The sequence below is a fragment of the Mustela putorius genome, unplaced genomic scaffold (assembly GCF_011764305.1).
Source record: "Mustela putorius furo isolate JIRA1106 unplaced genomic scaffold, ASM1176430v1.1 tig00003853_pilon_pilon_pilon, whole genome shotgun sequence".
NCBI classification, from domain to species: domain Eukaryota; kingdom Metazoa; phylum Chordata; class Mammalia; order Carnivora; family Mustelidae; genus Mustela; species Mustela putorius.
Genome location: NW_025422005.1, coordinates 6,871,548 through 6,890,548, shown reverse-complemented (window position 1 = coordinate 6,890,548; position 19,001 = coordinate 6,871,548). Strand labels below are relative to the sequence as shown.

The window sequence follows — 19,001 nt, the reverse complement described above, 5'->3', positions numbered from 1 at the left end:
GCCTGGCTCAGTCTGGAACATGCAACTCTTAATCTCAGGGTCATGAGTTCAAGCCCTACACTGGGTGTAGAGCCTACTTTAAAAAAATTTTTTTAGGGGCACCTGGGTGGCTCAGTCGGTTAAGCGTCTGCTTTCGGCTCAGGTCATGATCCCAGGGTCCTGGGATGGAGCCCCACGCAGGGCTCCCTGCTCAGTGGGGAGTCTGCTTCTCCCTCTGCCTGGGCCCCTCTCCTCTGCAACTGCGCACACTCTCTCATTCTAATCTTTAAAAAAATAATCTTTAAAAAGATGTTTTTAAAATGTTTTTACATAAGTAAATAAAATCAGCAATGGCCACATTTTTACACAACCATCTCATTCCAGGATGGGTGAACGTGCTTACTGTAGGCGCTAACAGAGGACAGGATGAAGAGGTGTCCACTGGGCACACTCCACAAGCACTTCTTCCACTCGGCATTCACTAAAGTTCTCCCACTCACAAGCCATTACAGTCACACCATCTCAAGGCAAAAGACTGCTTTACTCCCATTTCCCTAAGCCATAAACCCACAAACTTCTTTGAGCGTGAGGACGTCTGAACAAAGTAAACATGAATGAACACGCACAGCCCTGGCAGATGACGACCTCATCTGCCCCAAACTGTCCTTGAGGGAAAAAAATGTGGCCCTTCTTTTGATGAAACTCCACAGAAATGGTATCAGGTCTGTACCTATCCTAAGTAGAAGATTAACTAATACAAAAGTAAAAGGTTCATTCATTCATTAATATTCATCACACACAAAGGTGTGCGTGCTGTCAACTGTCGGCATCCTAAAACAAAACACGGAAAGCAACAGAACATCCACTTTACATAATTGGCCTCTGAAATGCAACAGGGCTACAATTTTTTTAACTGGCCCACAAAATAATGACTGTCGAAACCAAAGTGTTAAATTCCTCTGGCAGATCTATATACAATATGGAATAAGCAGTTGGGGTTTTTTTTGTTTTTGTTTTTGTTTTTATTTTTAGCATATTTTCCCTTGATCTCACCTCAAAAAAATTTATTTTTTTTCCTGGTTTTTCATATCTCTCAATACCCTAAACATGATAATTTAATGAGTAAATCAAATCATAAACAGAAAGTTCTACTGAGTAAATTATAAAGATTTCCAGGTATTTTTAAATTTTCCATCAATTCTAATTTCTTTCTTAGAAATAAGTTTCCCCTACTAGGACATACATATATACAAAATTGTACAGCTTGAATATTAAATGTACTTTATTCCTTTTGAAAACTGGTCACCAGTACATGACTATTTTTGGTCAGTCTTAATACCTGATCGGCCAACAGAGATAAATATTTACAGAGAAACACTAATACTTTAAAAAACCAGTCTTTGGAGGATATTTTTTAATTTAAAAATTTTTTAAATGTTAAACCAATAGGAGTGACAGTTTTACTTTTTTTCCTTTTCTCTTTAAGTAGGCTCCACAGCCGATATGGGGCTTGAACTCATGACCCTGAGACCAAGAGGCCCACGCTTTTCTGACTGAGCCAGCCAGGTGCCCCATATGAGTAACAGCTTTAAATACAACAATCCATATTTCACAAAAAGAAGGAAGTGTTTTACTGTGAAAGCATGATCAAGATACATACTGCACTGGGTAAAATACAAAAGAAGTCCTCTTGAGACTGGAGAGATAAGATGTAGAACATGAAAAAGATAACACAAAAGTAAATGCCTCTGTGTCAAAAACTCTCATTAAAAAAAAAAAATGAATCTACTGGTTGAAGTGAAATAAGTTATCCAAAGATGCCGTATCACACAGAAGTAGAAAATTTTTAAAGATCTCAAGAAACTCTATGAATGACATGGCATCACAGTCAGACATACACCAACATTTTCTGCATAAGAACATGAACATCTCTCTTCGGTCAATTTTCGTATGGTTTCCTATAATCTTGGAATCTGGGCAAACTCTTCTCAGACGTTTATCCACCTGCACAGAGAAAGTCAAGAGACAAAGCAGGCCTGGCTACAGAACTGGCGGGAGCTGGCACCAAATGAAAATTCAGGGCCTCCTGCTAACGATTTATTAAGAATTCCAAGACATCAACAACAGGGCACTGAACCACGTGTGCATTAAACCATCCGACTACAGGTCACATGCCTGGAACGCCAGCCCTGGTGACAAGTATAGACACGGGTCTAACAGAAGACCCTGACCTGATATGCTTCTAGAAGAACGCCTGGTAGGTGACAGGTGTTCACTGTGCTCTGCTTGGAAGCCAGGAGCTCAGCTCCCCAAAAGACCCATAAAAGCAAAGTACTACTTTATCTGCTCAGAAAATTGGACTAATTAAATTACAACACTAATACACATCTAGAGTTTATACCAAACACTGACAGGGAACAAAGAAACAGTGTGCACTAAATACATTTCACAATGTTTAATTAGAAAGCTAATTAAGTCAAGGCCCAGCACTTCTTAATACTACGCCCCCAAAAGATACCTCTCGTCCCAGCCGGATTATTGTCTTCAAAGAACAGGACAAGATGCTCAGGATGGAGCGGCTGGTGAGCAGTTAACCCCACGACCTCCAGTGCAGAGATCCACACCCCCCTTCCCGGCACTGAAGGACCAGCAGGCCCTTCAGGAGACTCAGTCAGTCTTCTGGTTTAGAGAAACTGGGTCACTCTGTGTATTATTTTTTAGGTCCAATATGTGACATCGCTTCTGGGATTCCTCAGGTCCTGTCTGCACGGCTCTCCCCCCTTTCAAACCTCCTGGCTCCATTCTTACCCCCTAGTTCCTTTAGGCCACCTGATCGCTCCTGATTTTAGAAAAAGGCGGAGGGGAGGCAGGGTGCCTGGGTGGCTCAGTCAGTTAAGCGTCTGCCTTCATCTCAGGTCATGATCCCGGGGTCCTAGGATCGAGCCCCACATCAGGCTCTCTGCTCAGTGGGGAGCCTGCTTCTCCCTCTCCCTCTGCTGCCACTCTGCCTGCTTGTGCTCCCTCTCTGTCAAATAAATAAATAATATATTTAAAAAGTGGGGGGAGAGCCCAGTATGGCTTAATACTGAGTGAGAAGAGAAGTTTAAGGAATTCAAAGAGAGAAAATTCCGACCCAGCCTTCCATACAAGCCAGGGCCTGTTCGTTACCGTAACCTGGAAGATTCGGCCTTTTACACTCTTGGCATTATTATAGGCAAACCTCATTTTACTGCACCCTGCTTTCCTGCACTCTGTAGATACTATGTTTTTCAAATTGAGCGTCTGTAGCAACCGTCCATCGAACAAGTCTACTGGCGCCGTTTTTCCAACAGCATTTGCTCACTTTGTGTCTGTCTCTGCGTCACATTCTGGTAGTTTGTACAATAGTTCAAACTTTCTCACCGTTATTATATTTGCTATGGTGATCTGTGATCAGGGATTACGACTCGCTGAAAGCTCAAATGATGGTTTGCGTGTTTTAGCAATAGTTTTAAATTAAGGTATATATATTTTATGCTATATTTATATGCCTATAGATATACATATTTTTATAAAAATATACATACTTTTAATGCTACTGCACACTTAAAGGACTACAGTGTAGTGTATACACGCTTTTGCATGCACTGGGAGACAAATTTGTTTGACTGGCTTTATTCTGATACACGCTCTGTCCAGTATCGCTTATACTGCAGTGGTCTGGAATAAAAACTGCAGTATCTCCAAGGTGTGCTGTGCATGCAAGGAAGTTTCTAGATATTGTACGGGCAGCCACTAAAATTCTAATTTTGTACAATTCAATCTTACGTATGTCCCAGGAATCCACCCTGCCAGGGCACTGTGCTGGGAAATTTACATGTCGCTGCAAGTGTTCTGAAGAACAATGTCACGAGACAGGTGTTCCTACCCCCAGTTTTACAAGCTGAAGAAACTGAGGCTCAGAAAGTACTTTGCTCGGGGTCCTCCAAATGGCTGGTTTGCTTAAAACTCACATTTATCTGACTCTAGTTACAACTGCCTATCTTTACCTAAATTATATCCCTTAATGTACTAACAACAAAAAACAATCTCGCCTGTGTCTCTCAGTTGGTTAAGCAGCCAACTATTGGTTTTGGCTCAAGTCATCTCAGGGTCATGAGATCGAGCCCCAGGCCAAGCTCCCTGCTCTGTGTGGGATTCTCTCTCCCTTTCTCTCTGCCTCTCCAGCTCATGCTTGCGCGCACGCGCTCTCTCTCTCAAAATAAATAAATAGATCTTAAAACAAAACAAAAAAACCCCCTACAACACAAGAACTGGGACTCACAAAAAGGCACCCTGTATTCAATTCATGCATTCAGCAAATATTTTCTATTTAAAGATTTTACTTATTTATTTGAGAGAGAGAGACAGAGAGAGTGCATGAGCAGGGGGAGAGAAAAAGCAGACGTCCCCCTGCTGAGCGGGGAACCCGATGCCAGGCTTGGATCCCAGGATCCTGAGATCCAGACCTGACCCAGGAGCCGAAGTCAGACACTTAACCGACTGAGCCACCCAGGAGCCCCTCAACAAATACTTACTGTGGGCCACTGTGCGCCAAGCCCTGTGCTACGAGCTGGGTAAGAAACAGTGAGCGAGGACGGTGAGGAGCTTGCGTCACACCAGCTGGTACATTACCCGCACAGACAATTCCAATGCAGTGTGACTGGCACAGGATAGGGGAAGCGATTTAATGAAACATCTTTCCATTTTCTCTACTTCTCCCCGGCCACCCATCTTTCAGCTTCCGCCCATACTGGGGTGGTTTAGGGGACATCTCTGTCTGGGCCTGATACACCCTAAAACCTCTGAGATCAGAAATACCGACCCTATCAGATTTTTTCACCATCTCCAATTTTTCCTCAGTGGTTCCAGTAATTTCCACAATTAACTTCAAAAGAATGAATGTTAACTGAGTTTGCTCAGAGTAAGAGATAACTGAAACACTGACCCTCACCACAGACTTTTTTCAATGTCCAAACTCCTGAGCATCTTTATGGACTAACTCGATCCTCCTGGAAGAAACAGTCAGCATGACCTGCTCCCCCCCCCACAGAACTAACTCCCTTTGCTTAACCATCTGGGGCAGCACCTGCACTCCAGCTGCCTGTGCCTGGTCTCTCCACTGGACTATGAGTTCACTGAAGGCAAAGACCAGGTCTTTTTTTTTTTTTAAAGATTTTACCCATTTATTTGACCGTCAGAAATCACAAGTAGGCAGAGAGGCAGGCAGAGAGAGGGGGGAAGCAGGCTCCCCACTGAGCAGGGAGCCCGATGCAGGGCTCGATCCCAGGACCTGAGCTGAAGGCAGAGGCTTTAACCCACTGAGCCACCCAGGCGCCCCCAGGTCTTACTCGTAGTAGGGATGGTAAGCTGTGTGCCCCTCAGTACCCAGCACAGAGTATACATCCTACCTATACTTGTTCGAAGTAAACAGAATTGGTAATATTTGCCATCTACATATTTACCACTCCTTTTTTTATTAAAGCTTTTAAAAATTAACTATAATATGATCTAGTGTTCTTCTGATTATAGTTCAAAATTTCTTTGCAACATTCTTCAGGCCCCAAACACCCTGCTAGGAACAATATACAAAATGTATCTCTATGCCTTTCCTTCCTACTTCAGGAAGAAGGGAGCAGAGGAAACACGAAGTATCTACTGACTGAGGAAAGGCATTGGTGATTGTAACAGAGAATGGTAAAAGGCAAATTTTGAAAGACGTACTATGCTCGCCAAGTACTCTCTCCCCACTTCTTTTTTTTTTTTTTTTAAGATTTTATTTATTTATTTGACAGACAGAGAGATCAGAAGTAGGCAGAGAGGCAGGCAGAGAGAGAGGAGGAAGCAGACTCCCCACCTAGCAGAAAGCCCGACACGGGACTCGATCCCAGGACCCTGAGACCATGACCTGAGCCAAAGGCAGTGGCTCAACCCACTGAGCCACCCAGACGCCCCTCTCCCCACTTCTTAAATCCACGCTTCTTCCATTTTCTGAGGATTCCTCGGCCTCTCCCTGGAGCCTGTCCCTCGCCCCTCAGTTATCTACCCGCTCCTCCCATTCTCCCTTGAACCACTTCTGGTCAGCCGTGAAGCTGGCCTTGTTGAAGTCCGCATCACCAAGCCCTATCATCAAGGCCTAGTGCTCCTCTAACTTATTTTACTGAACATTAAACAGAGTTGAACATTCCCCTCTGGCATGAAACACTTTCTTCTAGATGCCCAGACTCCATGACCTCTTGACCTTCCTCCTACCTTAGCGGCTGTCCCTCAGCAGTCCTTCTCTGGGTCCTGTTATCTCCTCCCCACCTCCACCCGCTGGAGCAGCTCAAGACTCCGGAGTCTCACTTCCTCTCTTCTCTATTTACGCTCACTTCCTATGCAATCGGTCCATTCTCCTGATTTTTTAAATTTTTTTTTGAAGATTTATTTCTGTATTTGGGAGAGAGAAAGCACAAGCAGAAGAGGAAGAAGGAAAGGGAGAGAGAATGTAATCTAAGAGAGATCTCCCTGCCGAGTGTGGAGCCCAATGTGGGGCTCCATCTCACGACCCCGAGATCATGACCTGAGACAAAACCGAGAGTCAGCAACTTAACCGACTACACCACCCAGATGCCCCCATTCTCATGATTTTACAAATACTGACACATCCCGATCGGTATCCCAGCCCCAACCTCCTCCTTGAGCTGCAAACCCAACACCTATCAACAACCTACTTAACATCTCCATGCGGAGAATTGCTAAGCAATATAGTCATCATACGACTGAAACATAACTTAGTTTCTTCTTCCAGTCTTCTTTCAATATTCCTCATTGCAGTAGGTGACAACTCCATTCTTCAAGCTGTGTAGGCTTAAACTCTTGATATGACTGTGGTAGAGCCTGCTAGCTGCCTCCTTGTTACAAAGTCAGCCACCATTTGGTTGGGGCCATGTGACTAAGTTCTGGCCAAGAAGGTGTAAGCAATGATGTGTGACACTTTCTGATCATGTCCTTAAGGGACAGGAACATGTCCTCCCCTCCCCTTTAGTCCCCGAGTACTGGAACACAGATGCGTGAGCAGGTGCTGGAGCTGCCATATTCGACTACAAGCTACATGCCTCACACTGGGGATGAGAGCACAAAACGGAATGAGTCTGGCTCCCTAGGAATCGTGAAATTACTAAGCCAGCTCTCAACCACCTACTCAGATTTTTACTTGAAAGAAAAATAAGCTTCTACCTTGTTTAAGCCATTATTGTGTTGGATCCCTAGGCTGCAGCAGCCGAGCCAGTGTCGTAACAAATGCACAGAATTTGGAATCTGGAAGTAGACAACCTAAATAGACTACGATTATGTGGCAGTGCCGTGGGGGTCAGCATGGGCACAGATATCGCAGGACAGAAGGTTGGTGACCCTTGTTAGGCCACAACAAAATATTTGGTAAAACCCGTGACATCTTCCAAAATTGGCTGCACGCCAACATGGCCTGTAATTCTAGGGGAACTGGTTGAACAATTCAGAATTTGGGAGCTAACTGGCTTCCTGCCACTTTTTGAAGCAAGAAGTCCCATGAGAATGAGACAGATTCAAGCTACAACCTGCCGATTTGCATGCAGAGATAACGGGGAATACAGGTCTGCCTAAGGCATGCCCATTGCCTACAGTCCAAACCAACTCAGAGTCTGAAAATTTGGAGGCTAAAAAGGGTTGATAAAGCCAACTCCTTCCATATCCAGCAAGAAAGAAGCTAGAGAAACTGTTCATCCCCGGAAGGGGATCTCCTCCAATGACACGTCCCCAGAGGAAAACATACTGAAAAACCACCACAAAGGGCAAGGGACAAGGGAGTTCCTCCAAGAGAGCAGCAGACCAAGGACTGCTAAATGAGCAGTCAGGAATTCCTACCACTGCCAAGGCAGGAACTAATAATGCCACAACATGGCCTGGCAGGAGCTAATGATGACTAAGGACCAGTGAAGGGTCTGTACTCCCCATTCTTCCCTCGCCCAAACCAGAGTTCTAGCTCCATTATCCTATCCTACCGAATCCCAGTACAGGAGGCAGGGGGCAGTGTTAGGGGGACACCAGTAGGTACCTTGTATTTCAGTCTAAAGCTTCCTAGGTTGTGTATCAATCAGCCAGATTCCAGGCTCTGAAGCTGACTGAGGGCTGTCTCCTTTGGAAAGGTGCACAGTGTGTTCTAGATTTGGGAAGAAAGGTCTGGAAAGAAAGGCCTAGACTGTCCTCCCTTTCTAACATAAAAGAACGTTTTGGTGAACATGTGGCTACCCAGGGGAACCTGTACTTTTCAGCATCTCAGCAAGGAGCTGTGGCCACATGCCTTGGGTTCTGCCTGTATTCTTCATTAGCCAACGGGTGGCTTCCAAGTTGTGCCATTCAAGCGGAGGAATATGATGTCTCCCCCTCTCCTCTCTTCCCTCCTGCTAGAATGCAGACATGGAGAGCCCAAAAGATGGAAGCCGTATGTTAGGCAAGTTGGAACAATGAGACAGAAGGCACCTGGGCCCCTAATGAACACAAAGCTGCCTCAGCAGCCCCAGCCTCCCATTTAGGGAGAAATAAACCTCGATCTGGCATAAGCAGCCGCGACTGCAGGTCCGCCCAGTGACATCCCGACCACTGCTACTGCCATTCTCGACTCCACTCTTCCAAGCCACTGCCCCACCATCCCCCGTGCGACGGGCTCCCGCCACCACCTGACCAGCCGCTCTCTGACCCTTTGTTACTTCTTCACGCGAACCCTACCCTGGGACTCCCGGGACCGCCTCCTTCCTGCTCTCCCTCTTTCCCCTTTTGGCCATGCACTGCACAGCATATGATCCTTTTAAAACATAAATCAGAATGGGGCGCCGGGCTAGGACAGTCAGTGGAGCATACGACTCTTGATCTTACGGTCTGGAGTTCAAGCCCCACACTGGACATAGGGATTTAGTTTTAAAATTTTAAATAAATACAGTAAAAAAAAGATCAATCAGAACTTAAGACTTATGAAGGCAGGGTTTCTGCCTGAACTTTTCATTGGTATACCCTCATAGTCTAGAATAAGACTGGACATATATTTCACCAAATTTAAGATGTCAGTGATTGGGGCGCCTGGATGGCTCAGTGGGTTAAGCCTCTGCCTTCGGCTCTGGTCATGATCCCAAGGTCCTGGGATCGAGCCCTGCATCGGGCTCTCTGCTAGGCAGGGAGCCTGCTTCCTCCTCTCTGCCTGCTTCTCTGCCTACTTGTGATCTCTCTCTCTGTCAAATAAATAAATAAAATCTTAAAAAAAAAAAAAAAGATGTCAGTGATTATAATAAGCTGCACTGTTATTTTTTTTTGCACTGCCAAGGAAAAAAAGTGCTGCCCATTAAACCACAATGAAATGGCTTAGCAACAGATCAGGACAGAGTTGTAAACAGTTATACCAGTCTCCGGTTGCTCTGAGATTTCTCTCTGAGGAACGCGGAGTGTCTGTGATCTTGAGCCGCGCTGCCTAGGTAGGAAAGGCAATCCTTCCAGCTGTATGTTCAATTTCAAAATGTCGCCCAGCTTCATAAAAGTACAGACTGCTGCCTTTCTAAAGCTCCCTAATACATTTCGTTCATGCTTTGCAATAAAAGATGGAATCATGGTCATTCCTCCAACCACAAACATTTTCTTTACTAGTATCATACTGACAGCGCACTGCGGCCAACGATCCTCCTGCATACAAAGTAACATTTGCTTTTTCATCACTGCTGATCAAGGTGTGATTTGGGGGAAGGCAATTGCGATGGCAACTAAATTTAACACCCACGGCACCGCCACTGGACTGAAGGGGCAGTAGTATAAACAGGTAGAACCAGGTGTGCACACAAACAGGAAATGACAAGTGTGTCAGACCTGCCGCCTGGCCAACAGTGATGATACCATTGTAACAAGCACCCGAATGTCAACAGGTGTTAAAACGTGAAGGAAAAAAAGGGGTGGGGAAGGGCATCTCACAACTGAACCCCAGTTAGAAGAACTCGGAGTTTTGCCCAACGAATGACTGACTGACTCCTCCTGCTCCTGTGTCCTGGCTCAGCGGCCTCCAAGCACACCATGCCTCCTTGCTGTTCCCTGAGCAGACCAAGGATGCGCCCTGTCTCCTGCTGTTCCTTGTACCTGGGAAACTCCTCCCCTCAGATGGCTCCCTGTTATCCCTGCATTTTCTATTCAAAAGCCACCTCCTGGGGCACCTGGGTGGCTCAGTTGGTTCAGCATCCGACTCTTGATTTCAGCTCAGGTCATGATCCCATCCTGGGATGGAGCCCTGTGCTGGGTTCCACGCTCAGAATCTGCTTGGGATTCTCTCCCTCCCTTTGCCCCTCCCCCTGCTCATCCCCCTCCAATATATAAATACAACCCCTCTCTCTCTCCAATATATAAATACAGCCTTGAAAAAAAAACAAAAACAAAAACAAAAACAAGCCACCTCCTCAAACTGTACACTCTCCATGTCCGCATTACTCTCCACCCCTTTTGCTAATCTGGTTTTTCTTGGTAGTCTTAGCGCCACATGACATTCCAAGGGTACATGTTTGTTTATGTTTCCTCCCACCGAAACGAAGCGCCATGTGAACAGGCTCCTGCAGCAGCTGACACGCAGCAAGTAAACAGCAAATGCAGTTCAATGAGCTGCTTATGGGAAGACACGTCCACTTACACGTAGTCTAAACACCATGTGAACAAACACAGTCTGCACCAAGCAAAGGTCTGAGACCCAAGGGCCTCTCGTCACAAGTCTTTCTGTCTTCTTCCCCTACAAGATAGGGGGCCATATGATGAGCTCCGTTTTTAGCAATAACTGGGGCTTCCACTTCCCATCTCAAAAGGAACAGTTAAAATGCTATAAACATCATAAACTTGCTTAGATTATTTGTTTTCAGGTAGTTTAGTGAGGGGATTAAGAACTCTGGAATCAAAGGTGCCTGGGCAGCTCAGTCGGTTAAGCATCTGCCTTCAGCTCAGGTCATGATCTCAGGGTCCTGGGATTGAGTCCCCTATCGGCTCCCCGCTCAGCAGGGAGTCTGCTCCTCCCCCTCCCTCTGTGATCCCTCTTGCTCTTGTTCTCTCTCAAATAAATTGATGAAAAAAAAAAGAGAGAGAGAGAGAACTCTGGAATCAAACTCTGGATTAGAATCCAGAATCCACTTCCTAGTTGTGCATCTTTTAGCAAGTTAGTTAATTTCTACCAGCCTTAATCTTCTTATCTGTAAAATGGGGTGATATTACCAACCCTGCTGAGCAAGTTAAATGCTTAGCACATATTGAACGCTCAGGGAATGTTAGCTGGTATCATAATCATTCTCTGTCTCTTGGCTAAGGCAGACAGAACGGGAGAAGAACGGACGTGGGGCTACATTCCCCTTTCCTCCCAGGCTACAGTTAGAAACCTAGTCACAGAGTGGCAGCAAGTACCTACTGCGAAAAAAGTGAGCTTAGGTTCTGAGGCCTGTTACAAAAAAAGAAAAGGTCACAGAGATGGAGGGGTCAGAGTGGAAAGGCCAGGGGTGGGGGTCTCTATGTTGGCTCCTCTTTCAATGTTCCAAAAATCTGCTTGTTCTTTGTCTGGAATTCCTCATTCTCCCTCAATCCGTTCTTCTCTCAAGCTAGAAACCAAGGAATCATCTTTTTCCCTCCTCCCCGAACCCCACCTCCTTTTCATCAAGAAGTGGGTTAACTCGGATCCTCAGTCTTTCTGCTGTCTGCCTTCCTCCGTCCCCACCGCCAATGCCTTCCTTCGACTCGACTGCTCGCTTTAGAGGACAACACAAGCCCCTCATCTGGCTCCGGGCCTGCAGCCGCCTTCTTCCAACCTTCTTCCAACCCACGGTTACACCTTGCCAGTCACCTTTCTAACCCCTTCACATTCCTCAGAGGCTTCTTACGGTCCTAATGACAAAGTGCAAACTCCTAAGTACTTCTGAGACCCTCTGAGATCTGGTGTCTGCCTACCTGCAGCCACTCCCCTAGCAAAATCCTGCCTCCAGGCCCTCATTCGTTTTCCTGGGCTGCCCCCTCTCACAGCCACTTCCAAGAGCCTGTCGCCTGGCGATTGCTCAGCATTGCTTTTTCTTGAAAGTCTCCATTATAGCCAGCACTGCCCCACCAGGGGTCCCTTCCTGTTTTTCTTACTGTCTTGTGCATCCTTCCACAAAAGCACTTAGTACCCTACAACGTAACTGTTGGACTTCCTACGTTCTCGAGCTCTACCACACCTCCCGGTTAAACTACAATTTCTGTAAGAAAAAGGACTTTCTCCTCACCTACCTAACACATCACTGGGGATACACAACATCCTTAGGGGAAAAAAAAAAAGTTCGTTGAGTGAACAATTTTGGAGGGGGCCTGGTGAAGGGTTAATACCGAAAAGACTATAAACTCGATCACATCATGAATGTATTCACGAGAAACAACACTCCTAAGGAAAAACTATGTAGATCAAGCACGTTAGTAGGACATGTACATGGAAGCTGCAGTGAATTTACTGGCAGTTGTTAAGCAATAAAATGTAGCAAAATGAGTTTTTAGATCAGGCACAAGATCTAATTTTTAGATGAGGTTTGAATTCCAGCTCAACCAATTCTATGCCAAAAAACTATGGACAAGTCAGTTAACCTAAATCTCACTTGCCTCATCTATAAAACAAGGAAAATTCAAAGATCTTCTTGGTCACACTGTTGTACGGAATGAGACAATGGTTGTAGAGTGGCTGGCCCTGAGCAGGTTTCTGAGGCTGTTAAGAAATGCCACTCCTGTTCCACTTAAAGAACACAGCTAAAAAGTGCAAGGTCACATATTCTGCACTAGGAAAGGAAGACTTACCACTCTTCTAAAACCTTGACCACACCCTAACTATCCAGCCAGCCATCTTGAAGATGAACTAAGTCATAAAGAAGATTTAGCCCAAAAAATAAAAAAAGGGAAAAAGAAAGAAAGAAGAGGAAAGAGGAAAAAGCAAATCATTTCCATGCAATTTCATCACCACAGCTGAAAAACAGTTTAAAATACCTGTCCTGCCCTACTCATAGCATCATTTCGGTAGGGAGAACACATGAGTAGGCCACAGATGGAATGTCATGTACATAATGAAGCCTTGGAATGTGGGTTCCTGAAGAGAATGAACTTAGTCATGGATCTGCTCCCCAGAGCAAGGAACTCACTGTAAAGTGCCACATAAATAACAAGCACCAAGGAACTTAAAGAACTACTCTACACAAGATTAGAGAAGTGTAAGAATTTCAGGTGATCTATGAGAGGGACCCATCATCTAAAATCCTCTAAAGCTACCAGTCTGGTTTGGACCCACCTCTGTTTTGCAGGGAGTGTATCTGCAGACGTTTTCATTTTGTTTGAATATAAAACTCTCCCTTACCTAATTGCCTAATTTAGATCGAAAGATCACTGTCTTACCTGTTTTCACCCTGAGATGTATTTTTGAATTTTCAGCAAGAGAAATGTCTTATTTTCTAACCAAATGAATGCCACCTACCGTATCTGTGACACAGTTTCCACCAAGAGAGTCACAATACAAAGGCAAAACCTCTGGAAATGTCTTTGTTGAGAACCGTTCACTCAATTCCAGAATTAAGGAAATGACTTAAAAACAAACAATTTGTTCTAGGTTCAGCTGAGGCTGAGTTACCAATTATTGAACTGTTCCTCTTTGTTCAGGCCATGTAATAGTTGAAAGTAATTTTATGTTGATCTAATACTAGTGAATTTAATTTTTCACATTGATTTCACTATTCCGTTGACCTTGAAAATCTCCTCCACAATGATTATATTTGTTCCTATACAGTCACAAAAAAGTTACAACTCCAAGACTGGTTAAAGTGAAGTGCCACAGTGTAGACTATGCAGTATCTTTAACTGGTCTCTACGCTCTGTTTGTGTGAAGATTTCTTGGTATGAAAAACCTCTGAACCAGCAGCAACTTTGAGAACGTTGAGAAAAATAAATAGTTTCTGGAAGCAAAGGACTACTAAAAAACAGAAGCTCTTTGCCTTAATTTACCCATTAGAGTTACTATTGAAGAAGGGGGGAGCAGATTTTTTAAAATTACCTAAAACAAAGTGCCTTTAAGGAGATCTCTTGAGAATTCCTACCGGAATGAAAGAAACTGTTCAATGTTCTTCTAATTTTAGTTAGATTATATTCCTGATGTATTTGAGAAAACAAAGTCCATAACACAGAATGAGCACTCCTGACTCTCCAAATAGCCAAGCATCACAACCCACAAAATTATTTGTTTCCCCTCCCACGTGACATCTGAACTCACCACTTGCAAGTCCCATCTCTGGATATATTTAGTCCCTAAGTAAATATATTAACTACTCTAGCTAAATCTGAAGCATGTAAGTCTTGTAGTTTAGCCGACCTAACGGATGGCTACTTTCTCAGTACTCTACGGAAGTTTTTTAAGAACTAGTGAAAGAAATGAGGAGGTAGATTGAAGAGAGGGAAGCCAGCAGGGGTCCTGAAAGGGAAGCTCCTCATCTGGAAAAAGGAAGGGAAAAATGAGTAGAATCACAGAATCAATTCCTTGTACCCTAATTGCCACTGTTTTCATGATAACCTTAATAAACAATCTTTAAATATCAAGAAAGAGATCTGTAAAACTCGGTTCAGAAATGATAACAGGGGAAGTTTACAAAGTCATTTGCTACCATTTGCTTCCTGTTTAGTGTCTGCTACAGCAAAAGACAAGTTTGAAAGGGCCAAAAACTAGAAAAAAGGCTGAATGAAAGAGAAGTATGCCAGGGGTCATCAGTTCTTGTTACGTTACAGATTTTAAATGGAATTCACTAGGCTTTTGGGAAAAAATATATTTTGTTACATATCAAAGACTCTGTCTGTAGGCCACCCCCAAACACATATGTTTAATCAACTTACACAACGCAACAGCCACACATACTGGGGATTTCAAATACTGCCTTTAAAAACATACACCCATACACTGTAATCCCACCCAAAATTATTCTTTAAATCTCTGCTGTAAGGCGCGCGTGCACGCACACACACGCACACACACACACACACACACACACTTAACTTGATGTAAATCTAGCCCTTCTCGTTTAAACACCCTGAGGAAAAGAATGAACGCCGCAATATGCTCTCCTCTTCTTCAGACCCTAAAAGACTCGAAAAGCAGCAAATGGAGTTCAAAACGAAGAAAGAAGGCAAGGTAATACAGGAGAATACAACTGGAGACCAGCTCGGGGGCTCATTTTTTTTCTTGGAAAATGTCATCTCCATTCTTTCCCCAAACCCAAAGGCCAGGCACCACTGGCGCAATACCATCCCTGTCCAAAGCGCCAAAGAGTTGCCAACTAATCTCCCAAGGTGTCCCCCAACCTCCTCACCTCATCAGCGCTCAGCTCCTCCATCGCTTTCCTCTTAATGGTGAAAGGCGTTAGGGAGAGATCCTTCTGTTCTTGAGACCAGGGCGGGAGGAGAGTAGGTGTCTATCGGGCTGTCTGGTCCCCCGAATGGGGGAGGTTTCAGAATTGCATAGTCAGAGGTTAAAAAATAAGAACACGAGAGGCACTGAACCGCCTTGGCGTCGGTCACTCCAATCGCCCCACAGACTCCTACAGCTGCTTGCGCCCCGGGCAGCCTCCTTTGGCCACCACCGCTGCTGCTCTACAGGGTTATCTTAAGGCGCCACTATTGCCCTCTGCTTCCCAGGTTACCCAGACCAGGGACTCGGGTCTCCAGCACGTCTCGTGCCCTGAGCCTGCTGTGTCTTCGTGGTGGTGGCGCGGCAGGTGCGCTTCCTCCAGCAGATCCTGCTCTCCTTCCTACCCTTTGCCCCAGGCGGGAAGTGTTCGACTGCAGAGTGGATGCCCCGAGGTAAGGCGACCCCAGAACCGCCGAGGCAGAGCCCAGCACTGAAGAGGGAAGCCCCTCCCCTCCCAAAGCAGGCCGGCCACGCCCCGCCTCCACGCCGGAGCCCGGGCAGGGGGGAGGGGGAGGACGGGACTCGCGATGCTCTGGATGGAAGAGTAAATCCTCCTACCCCTCCACCCCTACTCTTACCCCCTCGCCCCACCAAGTATTATTCATCAAAACAACAGGGCGGCCATCTTTGAAAGGGATCACGTGACCCCGCCACAGAGGCGGGGCTCCTGGCCCCAGGACGAGGCAGCCAATGGGCCGCGGGCGTCGCGCCGCCGATTTCCTCTCGCCTGCGTCTCCTCCCGCCCCCGCCCCACCCCCTCCCCCGCAGCAGCGCCGCGCGGGGGAGGGGCGAGCGCGGCTGCGGGCGGGCGGGGCGGCGCGGTGCCATGGCGACGGCCGGGGGGTGGCGGGCGCGGCAGGCGGGTCCAGGTAGGCTCCCGGGAGAGCCTGGCGGGGCGGGAATCTGGGCGACGAGGGGACCCCGCAGCGCCTCCGTTGTCCTCAGGAGCTTGCTTTTTGGTGACTCCACGATGCGGACCCAGTAAAGGAAAAGGGAGGACGTCTTGCTTCTGGAGCCAAGGTTCTCTACCGTCGTCGGCTCACGGCCTGAGAAACCCTTGGACGCGTGTCCACGTCCGCAGAGAAAGCCCGTTTGGAAGAAAACTAAGACGGGTACAACTTCATTTTATTTGCCTTTCGGCTTTTCGAGAGATCCTGCTTTGGTTGCCTTTTTTTTTTTTTTCTTCTTTTTTAAACGTGTTCCAGAATGATGGTGAAATTTGAAAGTGCAAATGACCGGGAGACCTAAAAAATGTTGGCGTATCTGCGCACGTACAAGAAAGGCTTTTCGAGCCAATGGAGAGAAACCATCCTTACCTGCTCAAGTTTCTAATGGAGATGTAATTGACATAGAGCATCCTGTTCGTTTTAGATGTACAGCATAATGATGCGTGAGGTTTGGGGTTTTTTTCTTTCTTTTGTTTTTTTAAGTATTTAAATTCCAGTTAGTAAAAATAAATAAATAAATAGATCCCAGTTACTTGATATACAGTGTAATGTTAGTTTCGGGTGTACAATACAGTGATTCAACAGTTCTATGTAACACCCAGTCACGGGCGCACTCCTTCATCCCCGTCACCCATGCGCCCATCCCCCCACCCACGTCTCCTCTGATAACCATGGAGGTAAGAGTCTGGCAAAAAAAAAAAAAAAGTCTGGTTCTATCTTTGCCTTTCTCTCTTGTTTTTTTAAACTTTGCTCATCTGGTTTTTTATCTAAAATTCAACACATGAGTGAAATTATATGATATTTGTTTCTAATACTCTCTAGCTCCATGTTGTTGCAAATGGCAAGATAACATTTTTTTTTTAAAGATTTTATTTATTTATTTGACAGACAGCACAAGTAGGCAGAGACACAGGCAGAGAGAGAGGAGGAAGCAGGCTCCCTGCTGAGCAGAGAGCCTGATGCAAGGGCTCGGATCCCAGGATCCTGGACCAGAAGGCAGAGGCTTTAACCCACTGAGGCAGCCAGGCGCCCCATAACATTCTTTTTTATGGCTGAGTACTAGTCCTGTGTGTGTATGAGAGTATAAAGATATACCATCTCTTTATTTTTTTTTAACTTTTAAAAAAAGATTTTATTTATTTATTTGACAGACAGAGATCACAAGTAGGCAGAGAGAGAGGAAAGGGAGCAGGCTCCCCGCTGAGCAGAGAGCCTGATGATCCCAGGATCCTGAGATCCTGAGCCACCCAAGCGTCCCTATATACCATCTCTTTATCAGTTCATCAGTGGATGGATTCTTGGGCTGTTTCCATAATTTGGCCATTGTAAATAGTGCTGCTATAAACATCAGGTATCCCTTTGAGTTAGTATTCCGTATTCTTGGGTAAATACCGTTAGTGCAAGTGCTGGATCCTAGGGTAGTCCTATTTTTAACCTTTTGTGGAACCTCCATGCTATTTTTCGGTGGCTGCACCAGTTTGCATTCCCACCAACAGTGCAAGAGGGTTCCTTCCCCTTTGTCCGCATCCTCACCCACACCTGTTGTTTCTTTGTGTTGTAGATTTTAGCTGTTCTGACAGGTATGAGATGATACCAACCGCATTGTAGTTTCGATTTGCATTACAACGCAATGATTTGGCACGTGTATCTATATATTGCAAAATGATTACCAAAATTGTTTAGTTAACATCTGTCACTGTATATAATTACCATGTTTTTCCTTATGACAAGAACTTTTAAATATTGTCTTAGCAATTTTCAATACAATATACAATGCAATATTGTATACATATAGCAAATCTATGATACAGGTTTTTTTAAGATTTTATTTTATTTATTTGACAGAGACACAGCGAGAGGGGAACACAAGCAGGGGGAGTGGGAGAAGGAGAAGCAGGCTTCCCACTGAGCAGGGAGCCTGATGCAGGGCTCGATCCCTGGGATCATAACCTGAGACAAAGGCAGGTGCCTAAAGATTGGCCACCCAAGTGCCCCAGTGATACAGTATTGTTAACTATAGTCCCCATGCCTTACATAACATCCCCAGAATTTATAACTGGAAATTTGTACCTTTTGACCCCCTACCCATTTGGCCCACCTCTACCCCTCTCTGGCAATCACCAATCTGTTCTCTGAAGAATACAAATATTTTGTAATATAAAAATCTAAACTGAGCGGTCTGCATAGCAGTATCATGAAATTCTAGATTTTGCCACATCCTGAAGAATATACTATATTGGATTTACTAAACCATAATCTTAAACATTGTATTATAGAATTAAATGAATTTTTTTTTTACCCCCTTTCGTACTTGCTTAGAATAGTAACCTGACAGCTAGATATGCAAGGAATTTGTGAGTAAAATGAGACCACTGCTGGCTTTGCATATTATCTGCTCTCCAGGAAAGGAATTCTATGTAAGCCAGAATTTGAACTCCCAGTGACTTTGATGTTAATACGTTCATGTCTCACTTCTTTTTTTAAACATCCTTATTGTAATATAACTCACATACCATGTAATTCGCTCATTTAAAGTATACAAAGATCAGTATATTCACAGTTGTTCCACCATCACTAACTCT

The 19,001-nt window shown here is 45.1% G+C and overlaps 1 protein-coding gene and 1 long non-coding RNA gene across 4 annotated transcripts in view; one reads left to right on the top strand and one right to left on the bottom strand.

The window, feature by feature from the left end:
• UBE4B (ubiquitination factor E4B) overlaps nucleotides 1–16,129 on the bottom strand; it is a 120,219-nt gene extending 104,090 nt beyond the window's left edge. The window contains exon 1 of one of the 2 annotated variants that reach the window (XM_045063713.1): nucleotides 15,375–16,129. In XM_045063713.1, coding sequence (XP_044919648.1) covers nucleotides 15,375–15,398 — 24 coding nt within the window. In that variant the 5' untranslated portion in view covers nucleotides 15,399–16,129. The remainder of the gene's footprint in view (nucleotides 1–15,374) is intronic. The other variant, XM_045063716.1, reaches the window with a different exon arrangement.
• Nucleotides 16,130–16,315: 186 nt separating this feature from the next.
• LOC101681098 overlaps nucleotides 16,316–19,001 on the top strand; it is a 31,693-nt gene continuing 29,007 nt past the window's right edge. Inside the window, exon 1 of one of the 2 annotated variants that reach the window (XR_198636.2) lies at nucleotides 16,316–16,584. This is a non-coding gene — a long non-coding RNA (uncharacterized LOC101681098). Of the gene's footprint in view, nucleotides 17,097–19,001 lie in introns of both variants that reach the window. The other variant, XR_006601659.1, reaches the window with a different exon arrangement.